Below are 10,731 nucleotides of genomic sequence, written 5' to 3' on the forward strand. Positions count from 1 at the left end.
TGGAGCTGTGGCTGTGGAACCTGCCTGGCCACTGGTGCGGCTCCAGCAGGTGAAAGCACCAGTGCTGATGGGATAAACGCTCTCAACATGGTTTGGATGAAGCTGCAGTAAAAGCAGCCCTTACACTTTGGCATCCTCTTCTTCTACCCCAATGAAATTGGGAAAAAGGCGAATCCAAGCCAAGAGGCTGGCCAGCACGGGCAGGGGCCAAAGGAGGTCCAGCACCATCTGCATCCTTATGGGTGCACGGGGGAGAGAGCTGCATCCCCGACTGCCAATGGGCCCTGTGGGGTGTCCATCCCCCCGGGGCACCTTTTGGAGGGGAAGCAGCAGCAGAAGTGGAGATGCCTGGGGGAAATGATTCCCCTACCACAGAGCCTCAGTGTCAAAGAGATGATGGAAAAGCAGCGGCACTACGTGAAAGGCACGACACATCAAACTAGAGCTCAAACAGGCAGAAATATCCTCCAAGCACAGTCATGCCTACAGAAGGACCAGCTCCCAGGGCTTTTTCCTCCTGAGTGACACAAGCAGAGGCAAGGAGGGAGGAACGGGGACTGCTCTGAAGGGAATCAAGGCTCAGCTGAGCTGCTTCACATTTATCCTTTCTCCAGGCACAGTTTTTATGAAGATCTTAAACCCACTATGTATTAAGCAATCCCAGTCTGGATTCCATTTCTCAATCTCAGTTATTTCCCTGAAAGGAGACCTGGAATCACTAATCACATCTCGGAAACCTAGGATGGAAACAGGGGCCTGGGAAGAGATCTCTGCTCCAGGAGGGACCACGTCAGCCCAAGCTCTGGTACCATGCTGCCTGTCCTGGCGAGGCAGGAACCACCTCCCTGCCCGCGCGGGGTTCCCATCCCTTCCCAAACTCACCTTCAGAAACTTGTACAGCAGAAATGTGAACCAATTCGTCAGCATCTTCTCTGCCACCGACTCTGTTCTGTAAGGAAGGCAGAGAGCAAAGCTGTCAGGAGAGGATATAAAGGTCTTCGATCTCACCCACTGCCACCTCAGCCTTGGACTGTGGCTACACTATTTTGGGCTTTAAAAGGTCACATCTGGAAAGGCAGGAGCCTTGAAGCAAAGGGCACAAGCAGACAGCAAAAGCTCTAGAGAAAAGCCTGCCTGTCCGCAGGCTGAGCCGCAGCAGCCCCCAGGAGGGAGAACCAAATTGGTCTCCAGCGTATCTGGAGAACCAGAGAGAACTGAGCACAACCTCGTCCCGTGGGGACTCTCACCCAGGGGATGACCAGCTTTCTGCTTCTCCCTGGCACCTTCTACTTCAGTGAAGTTTGTTTCTTCCATTGCGTCCCCTTGGAACCAGGCAGCTCCCTCCACAGGAGGGTTGTATGAGTCACCTCGGCCAGTAAAATGTCACCAAACCTCCCTCAACCTCCCCAGTTAAAGCACAACCTGAAGAGAAGAGCTGAGGTTGCAAGGCAAGGTCAGATCCCAACCCACGTTCCCAGGACAGGAGCACCTCCTCTCGCATCACCGTGTGCCTGATCTAGCTCGAAGCCCCTCTCCCCACCCAGGAGCTGCTGCTGACTCCTGCTCCTGCAGAACACTCAATTCTGCATTGCCCTGACCCAGGCCCACCACTCCTGTGTGACGTGGGACCTCCCAGCAACCCCCAAAGTAGACCTTGATCTCTCCAGCCTCAAAGCCCAGGACCTGCAGTAGAGCAAAAAGGACGATCACCACCACTACTGGAGGCATAAGGAGGGTTTTCCCCAGCAGCCTGACCGCTGGAGGAGAGGGCACCTGGTTCTCAGCACCCAGCGATGGGGACAATGAAGCTTTAGGAGGCCACGCTCTGCACCCTCACTTCTCTTCGTGCATCTCCGCGGTCTCTGCGTATCTCCTTGGAGTGAGGTGGTGATGCAGGAGTCCACAGTGACCGATGCTGCAACCACTTGCTCCAAAAGGAACTTAAAAATGGAGCTGTGCCTCTCAGCTTTTGGAGATGGAGTTGAAGGAAGCATCCAAAACTGCCCTGAGAAAACCCACATATTGTCCCTTGTTCCCTAAAGCACAGTTCAAATCCGGATGGCATCATGCTCCAGAGAGGCATGGCACTGGAGGTCCCTGGGAGTCACCTGGGTCTGTCTGGGACTGTCACCTCATCATGTGTGCGAGAGGGAGAGCAGGGTCAGGCAGCACCAGTGTGAGACGTGGTGGGTCCAAACAGGACGTGGGGACCCTGGGGTGGTGGCACTGCAGCTGAGATATGCTGCACCAGAGGAGGGGGGGGACAGCCTGGCATGGGGGGAGCTGAGGGTGACATGTTATTTTCAAAGTGGCTTTCATTCCCTTTAAAGTAAAAATGCCAGACAGCCCCCCCAAACCTCTCCAGTTTTGCTTCTTCAGCTTATCCACCCATTAATCATGAGCTCAGACACAGATGGTCCTGAAAGCACACTAACTCCTGAAAGCAACACTAATAACTCACAAACATCGCTGCATCCCTCTTGCACCAGGGGAACAGACACAAACGGGCTGACTCCAGAGACAAAACCCAGAAGGAACTCGAACCTCAGAGCCACCAGTGCCAGGCACAGCCCAACAGCAATGTCACGCTCGGCAGATGGGGCAGGAGCAGCTCCCAACGGCCAGATGGCTGGGGTAGGAAATCCACTTTCCCAGAGTTTATTCAAGCTGCCTCAGGGTCGTATGGTCCCATCCAAGGCTTTCTCTTGTGCTAATGGGGCTTAGCCCTTTTTGCCCTCCTTTGAATAGCACAGCTCTCCCTACACCAGTAGGGGTAACACCTGAGCCTCCCGAGGCAGGAAACCTTCCTGTGCCCCGCCAGGTAAGCTTAATCCATCACAGGGAAGAAAAAAAGAAGGAAAGAGATGTGGGGGAAATGTCAAGGAAAGGGTGGAGCGAAGCTATTCAGCAGAGATACCCCCCCTACACCCAGACCAGCTCCTTCAGAGACCAGCTTGTAACACGCATCTGAAGTGCCACCAGCCAGGCTCCGACGGATGTTCGTCTTTATCCGCGACAGAGCCAGATGCCACAGCAACGAGGGGATTATCCAATAACAAAATAAATAAATAACACCTCTCCCCAGTTAGATCAATGTTAATCCAGTTGCCCTGGGTGGTAAGCACGCTCTCACGCCCAACAGCAGGGCTAATCAAAAGGACGGAGGAAGCACAGCCCTCAGCATCGCTCACCCCACGCCGCAGCTGCAGGAAGAACAAAAATCTCTTTAAATATCACCCAGGGAGCCACGAGCAAGGTACCGGCCAGGGGACCTTGTCCCTGTCCTAAGCCTCCCGCAGCTCCAGCTGCAATGAGTCCCCCGACTCCGCGGCTGGGGACCGATGGTCCTCGGGCTGCTGGCTCTCGCTGCGCAGGCTGGGCTCTGACTCCGCGCCGCTCCCACAGCTCAGCCACCGCAGCCGCTGCCCTCCCTGCACTGCCTTTTATTTATGTTTTATTGATTTACTTCATTCTGGAGTTTTGCTCTGACAGCAGCGGCTTTGTAATGCTCCAAGAGACCCAGGAGCTGGAAATGTAGTTTAAATATTTCAGTGAAGCCTGGTGTCGTGGAGGGACAGTGAGAAGGGAAGAGCCCAGGGATGCGCTTGGGGAATGGGGAGAGGGGTCAGCACCTCCATGAGCCACCCCTCTCCCCACCACCCACGGGTCTGCACCGCACCCCCTCTCTGGCACATTACTAATGAGGTGCTCTGAGAAATTAAGGGCATGTTTGTAAAGTGATAAATGAAGCAGAGAGAGTAAGAAAGCAACGTGCCTAAAGGCAGCCGGGATGGGACTGGGAGCAGCTCACAGCACCTGCTCCAGGCATCTCCCCAGCGCCGGGCACACAAAACCCAACAGGCTCTGGCCAGTCTGGCCATGCCATGAACATCGGTTCATGTCTGAAAGACGCCCTGGTTTCCTAAAGCCTTTCTGGTGACATGCCAGCCCTGCAGCCCTCAGCCGTCCCTGCGTCCCCACTGGAGGCTGGTGGCACCAGGCTGGCAGAGGCAGAGACGGGGAGGCACGGCACGGTGTGCGAAGGGAGAAGAGAGCACAGAGGGCCTCGAGCTGGGCTGGTGGAGCTTATTAATTGTTTTTGTTCGGCACTTGGTGTATCTTTCAATATTCATCAGCCTGTGATGAAGGAGAGCTTAGAGCTATCGTTAAATATTGATGGGCCAGGCAGACTCACGGCAGGGCTTGGCAGGCTGCCTCCTGCTCGCGCTCTCCCCAGGCCCCAGCGAGGCTTCCAGCTTGCAAAGATTTGCTTGGCTTTCCCAGGAAAACCCCAGTGAGGCGGGCAAGCCCTGAGGAGGCAGTGGGGAAAGGAGGACTCATGCCTGCTGCAGCCAGGCAGCCACCAAACAAGGTGAGAGCTGCCCCATGTGCCGAAGGGTGTGGGGGACCGCCTGGTCACCTGGAGAAGGGAAGGCAGGTGGGAGCATCGCTGCAGCGACACAAAACAGTGCCTGATACTAGTGTGCATCCCCCCTGCACCAGCCTACACAGCTGGCAGCCGCCAAACATCTTGCTCCTTCCTTCCCAGACAGCATGAACCCGCACGGGCCAAACCAGAGCCAGAACATCCCACGGGTGACTCCTGAGCTGGCTGGGTCTGCGGAGTCCCACATCCCTCTCATACGTGCATGGAGACAGGCAAGGAAATGCTTGACCACAGACCCAGTGCTGGCATTGCCACAGCCAACACCAAAGCCATCACCGATGGCATCCCTAAAGAACATAATCATCGAATCATGAAGGTTGGACAAGCCCTCAAGGATCATCAAGTCCAACCGTCAACCCAACCCCACCCAGCCCACTAACCCATGTCCCCAAGCACCACATCCACACGTGTCTTGAACCCCTCCAGGGATGGTGACTCCACCACTGCCCTGGGCAGCCTGTTCCAATGCCTCATCACTCTTGCAGTGAAGAAATTTTTTCTAATATCCAGCCTAAACCTCCCCTATCTAGCCCCTTCAGCTTGTGTCCACATTCTCAGAAGAGCCTGGGCACTGTCCCGCAGCTCTGACCTCTTGGACGGACGCTCACCTCCGCAAGAGCAGCTTGGGGTGGTTCTTACTCTCCAGGTTCTTCTCGATGAGGTCGGAGAGGAGCTGCTTCAGGACGCCCGTGGCATACTCCATCTCGCCCTGCAGCGCCGTCATGATGAGCGAGGCCACATTGCCACGGTCTCGCATGGAGAAGCTCCGCTGAGCCTCCAGAGTGCGGATGAAGGTCAGCAAGAAGTGCTTCTTGTTCAGGAGCTGCCCAAAGAGGGTCAAGGACTTCTCCACGTTGGCCTGGACCTGCAAGGATAGAGCAAAGCTGGGAGATGGGCACGAGGGGGAAAGCGATGAGAAGGTGGCTGGGCTGCACAAGACCCTGGATTCAACCTCATTCACCAGGAGGAAAAGTATGAAAAAGGGTCAAAAAGCAAAGGGATTTGCTCTCTCCATACTACAGAGCCTTCTCTTTGGTGATCAGCCTCAGTTCCCTCTGGAAGTATTATCTGGTTTGTCGTATCTCAGCATCAGGTTAACACAGTCTCAGGGCACTGATGTATATATAGATATAGAAATATATAGATACATATGTATACACACACTTCCATACAAAGCCTCTCTCCCACGCATGTGCAGGCTCATACACGCACTTCCTTCTCATAAATAAACTCTCTTTCTCTCCCAAACACACACACAAATTATAATTTTCAATTTCAGCTAACAAGCAGCTCAATTCCCACCCAAGATGCTGCAACACAGGCTTCAGGTATCGCCCAGAAAGCAAATCAAGCCCCAGCCCTGAGCTCCGCTGGCAGCAAACCCGCCTGGTTTGGGACGGCTGCATTTCAGATGGGGAAGCAAGTAACAGAAGCAGGGTCTGCCCCACTGCAGCCTGAAATATTCCCTTTCCTCTTGAGACGTTTGAAGATCTATTTCTGGCCACACTTTGCCGGGTAGGACGCAGCAGGGACTGGGCTGGGATGTTTTCATCCCCACGCTGCCGTCATTAGCACAGCTCTGGTCAGCCCTGACCACATTTCTTATCAGAAATGAACATTTTTACAACGCAATGTTTTCCCATTAGAAAAGATGGTTTCCTCTGAATAAAAGCCTTGCTGTGGTAAAACGTCAATTTTAATGATTTATTTTTTTTTTCTCCCTTGTCTTCCTGATGGGGAGAATAAGTGAAAAATTTCATTTCACGTCGATATTTGGAGACAAAACAACACTTTTCATTTCAAAACACCAACTCAAAATGAAGAACAGGGTTTTGACACATCAAATCATTTCACTTCAATCAAAACTTTGGATTCAGTGAAATTCCTCATGGCTATGACTTCCCCCCCCCCCCCAGTTTGCCACCAGATGAAAACCCCATTCCCCACCCAGTCCTTGTCACTTCTGCCATACAAGCCCCAGGTGCCACATGTCCCCTCACTGTCACCTTCATCACCCAGGCGAGGAGGGACCAGAGCATCCCAGAAGGGTGATGGAGGAGTGACAAACCCTCCCTGCCCTTGCAGGCACCATGCATGTGGCTCAATTTCCCGCAAGGCAGGTCAGAGGACAGCATCCTGCTAGGAACAGAAATGCTTTAAATCATGTTTTCCCGGAGTCCCTCCCTCCGGACTACACAGGGACCTCGATGCAGCGATTCTGGTAACTCAGGCTGAGGTTCAGCAACTGCTCCCTGCGGGGATGCAGAGATGCCAGTTGCATCCTCAGCACGGGAAGGCTCCAGAGCCAGCCAGAGCACAGCAGCTGCACTGGAGACCTACCAGACCCACCAGGAAAACTGGGGCAGAGGCAGAGGTGCTGCATCCCCACCCCTGCGCGTTGCTGCTGCTTTTGCAGCGAAGACCAGGCAAAGGAGATCATGGGGCAAGGGGCTTTCTCCCTTCAGCAGCGCAGCAGGAGCTTGATAAACTGGGAAACGGATCCTGCCTGACAGCAACCATCCCCTCGGAGCCCTGGCAGGGAGCACAGGAGGACACGGAACAGCCGCCACACATGGCACGGCAACGCCTGAACCCCCCACGTGCCCAACACCTCCCCGAGCTTCCGTGTTTAACTTGCTGATCATTAGCAGAAATAAATGAACAATACCAAATTAAATATTTAATCAGGCTCAAATTTGCACAAAGCAACAAACCTCCTCCCCCCCCAAACCTCCAGGTACCGACAGCCCGGCGCTCGCTGCCAATGAGCGTGTGCGTGAGCAAGCGCCGCTTCCCTCCCGTCGCTCGCAATAGCTAATGTTACACTCTGAGTAAAGAGACAAATAAAAGCAAACCTGATTAAATTATATGAAGCTTACACAACTGTAGTTGTGTTATTTAATCTCTTTCAGGGATTTCTTCTCTTTTTCTGCTCCTTTGCAACTTTAACCCCTTGTTTCCCAGGCCAGGCTGAGCTGGCACGCTCTCTCGAGTGGGATGTTTTGAATTAGGAGCTGGAAGCAGATGAACGCACCCGGCCTGCCACAGACAATGCAAAATTCCTGCTTTGATACGCATTTTGATACCCTTTCCACCGCTCTCTCTTTAGGGAAAATCCTTCAGAGCAAGAGCAGAGGTGAGGAGAGCCAGGCGCTTGCACAAGCAGGAAGGGCTGTGCCCCAGGGAGGGCTCCGCTCGGTCCTGGTGTGGCTCTGAGCATCTGGAAACCCGAGCTGCAATGGGAAAATCCATGGAAACGGGGCCCCAGCCGCCCTCTGGAGCTGGGATCAGGGACCAGGGACAGACAGCAGGCAGAGGGCCAGAGCCCCGTGCCGTAGCCATGCCTGCGTACAACACCAGCGCGTGTGCTTGGAGTTGGTGAGAGCTTGTCGTGTTGTGATGAGTGACCGTGCATGTCACACCGGGGCTGATTCCTTCTCCTAAATCCATTGTGAAGCCCACGTCGACATTAATTACTGTGCCAGGTCAGCAGCGAGGGGAAGCTAAGGTCACCCCCCCACTTCTCTAATCAAGAGCGGTCTCAGCAGCCCAGCAAACGAGCAGCCAATTGCTGTGCAATTGCACACACTGAATTAAACAGACGTGGGGAGGCCGGCAGAAGAGAGGGAGCTGGTTTGGGGAGCAGGGGAAGGATGCCAAGGATGGGTTCTGCACGGGGAAACGGAGCCAAGCAAGCAGGCGATGTCGGACAAGCCTGCTAGAAACGAGCAGTCGGTCAGGCATCAAACAAACACAATTGAATAAAGCAAGTGCTGGAGAAAATGACAGCAGCAATGATATTAATATAAATATTGATACTAATGTCAGAGAGTGTAGGAACCACTTGGCAGCCGGTCTGCATTTGCGTCGGCTGCCACGTGGCGGGGGGCTCTTTGCCAACCCAGGGTGCCCTTTTGCGCCGCCTGCCACGTGGCGAGGTGCTCTTTGCCACACCAGGCTGAGCCAGCATCCCATCAAAGCATCTCTCCAGCCCTACGCTTGGGGCACGGGGCACGTCCCCAGCATGAAACACTACAGACACAGACAGACATACAGACAGTACCACACCTCCATCTCCTTCAGCACAGGGTGGTCCTCTATCCCCGGGAACAGAACCCGCATGGCGTAGGTGCGGTAATCCAGAAAGGGGATGCCAGCCCCGTCCAGGTCGTTGGTCAGCTCATTGATGTCAGTCTGCAGCTCAGCGAAGGCTGGGGTGGGAAAAGCAGAATTAAGCGACACATCCTGGAGTCCCAGCACACAGCATCAGCACCCAACCTCTGACGTGCTCCCCAGCACCCCATGGGTGGGACCCCCAGGCACGAATTGGCTCTGCGTCCCTCCCCGCAGCAGGGTGTTATCGCTGTCCCCATCTCACAGATGGAGAAACTGAGCTGCGGAGGTGGGGATGACTTCCCCAGAACAAACCAAGAAGCAGACCGGGGAACAGGACTGCCGGGTCCCAGGGGGGTCAAATCCCCTGGGCTCAGCACTCGCAGCCTCCCAAGGATGCTGGGGGTAGCGGGGAACAGCAAGTCTCAAAAAAAGCCAGAGCTTCTGGGGGAAAATGTTAGCCTAAACCACAAGAATGTCCTCATTTATTTTTGACCTAAATACTACTCGAGAGAAGAGCTTGAACACACCCACCCCGGCACCTCCCGATCCGAGCAGAGGCAGCCCCGACTCCCAGGGGAACGTGATGTGGGGGGGTCCTGAACCTTTAATTGCACCTACAGGGAAAAGCTGACAGGAGAGGAGTCCTGGAGATGCACCAGGGAAAGGGGTTGGGGGGGAGAAAACCCTCAGAAAAATCAAATTAACGGCACTTTAAAGGGAGCTGCAAGCCAGGCAGAGGACTGCAGGCTCGTCAGCCTGATGAGAAAAAACAAACCGTCAGCTTGAAAGGCGTGCTATCTTATCTGTAACTAGTGGGACTAGAAAAGAGAAAAGGCAGGGAAGAGATTGTGCCTTTTAATTAAAAGCAGATCCTTTTATCTGCCAGCTGTGGAAGACAAGACACCATCCCCTCCACCAGCTCCCTCCCCTCTCCCTGTCACCAGTACTATCCGCAGGCATGTGCAAGGATGGGGATTTGGGGCAGAAAAGGTTTTTTTTTTTATTTCTTTCTTTCCCCTTTTTATTATCTTGTTTTCGGTGCCTGCTCCATCCGCAGAGCCCGGGCTGGCTGCGGCTGTGGCTGGCAGGGTCAGGGCCTTGGGAGCCAGCTCAGGGGGATAATGGGCAATTAGGTTTTATCAGCAGGATCATACAAGGAATTCACAGCATCTGTCTGTCACATAATGAGGGACCGACTGCCCACTCGCAGGCAGCCCTTGCTACCTTCCTCACACTCTGTTCTCACACTTGGAGAAATGGAGGGGAATTCCTTAACTGGAAAAAATCCCCAGATCCCACCCAAAATGAGCTCGCTTCCTCTGACAAAGCAGCTTTGCCCATTCCCATTCCCCCTCTGGAAGGCTGTGGGAAAAGGGTGGGAGCACACCGAGCCTCGGGATGGTACGAGACCCTCCCAGACCCCCACAGCAGCAGCACAAGGATCCCTCACCCTCTTTGCACTCCAAGGCCACCCGCGACTCCAGGTTGTCCATCTGCAGCTGGAGGCGTTTCAGGGTCCGGTCGGCATCCCGGGACTTGCGCTTGTAGGCGATGAGGACGATGATGATGATGAGGAGGAGCAGCCCACCCCCGCCGCCGATCCCGATGATGGCGGGCAGGGTGAGCAGGCTGTCCGAGTAGATCTGCAGCGTCCCAGGGGAGAACTCGAACCCTCCAGCCTTAATCTGCGCCATGGTGGGGAAAAAAGGGACCTGGCGTCAGGGGGGTACGTGCCCAGGGCAGCCCCCCTGTGCTGGGAACCAGGGGATGACTCAGGGGAGGAAGGATGTGGAAAAACACAGGGATAGCAGGAGCTGGTCCGAGCAGCACGGCGCATGTTAACGGGATGTAAAACACGCTGCCAGCGCGCGCGGAGCAGGCAGAGAGTTTGATGTCTCATTCAGACAACATTACAGTAACAGATGGATGTGAAGCGAGTTCCCCCACGGGTGGGGAGCCTGGGAGGGACCGTGCCGGGTCCCTTTCAACCTGGCAGGGTCCTGGAACGCAAGCACCACTGCGCTACAACCCCACAGACAAAGGAGCCTTCCTTACGGCGTGAGCCAGCAGCAGGGGGAAGGGGTGGGAAAGCCTCCCATGTCTTGGCACCGGCTGTGCCTTGGCACCCAGCAGGGAAGGGAGGCTGCTGGCAGGGCCAGCCAAGGCCA

At 54.8% G+C, this 10,731-nt stretch overlaps 1 protein-coding gene across 1 annotated transcript in view; it reads right to left on the minus strand.

Annotated features, from left to right (window-relative positions):
* Positions 1–10,731, minus strand: part of LOC104461745 (plexin-A1) — a gene marked incomplete at its 5' end in the record, with an annotated part of 31,284 nt that overhangs the window by 18,147 nt on the left and 2,406 nt on the right. Inside the window, 4 exons of the mRNA XM_010073435.1 lie at positions 883–949; positions 5,056–5,312; positions 8,516–8,658; positions 10,014–10,248. Of these exons, the coding sequence (XP_010071737.1) occupies positions 883–949; positions 5,056–5,312; positions 8,516–8,658; positions 10,014–10,248 (702 nt within the window). The remainder of the gene's footprint in view (positions 1–882; positions 950–5,055; positions 5,313–8,515; positions 8,659–10,013; positions 10,249–10,731) is intronic.

The sequence above is a fragment of the Pterocles gutturalis genome, unplaced genomic scaffold (genome assembly GCF_000699245.1).
Source record: "Pterocles gutturalis isolate BGI_N339 unplaced genomic scaffold, ASM69924v1 scaffold16307, whole genome shotgun sequence".
Lineage (NCBI taxonomy): Eukaryota > Metazoa > Chordata > Aves > Pterocliformes > Pteroclidae > Pterocles > Pterocles gutturalis.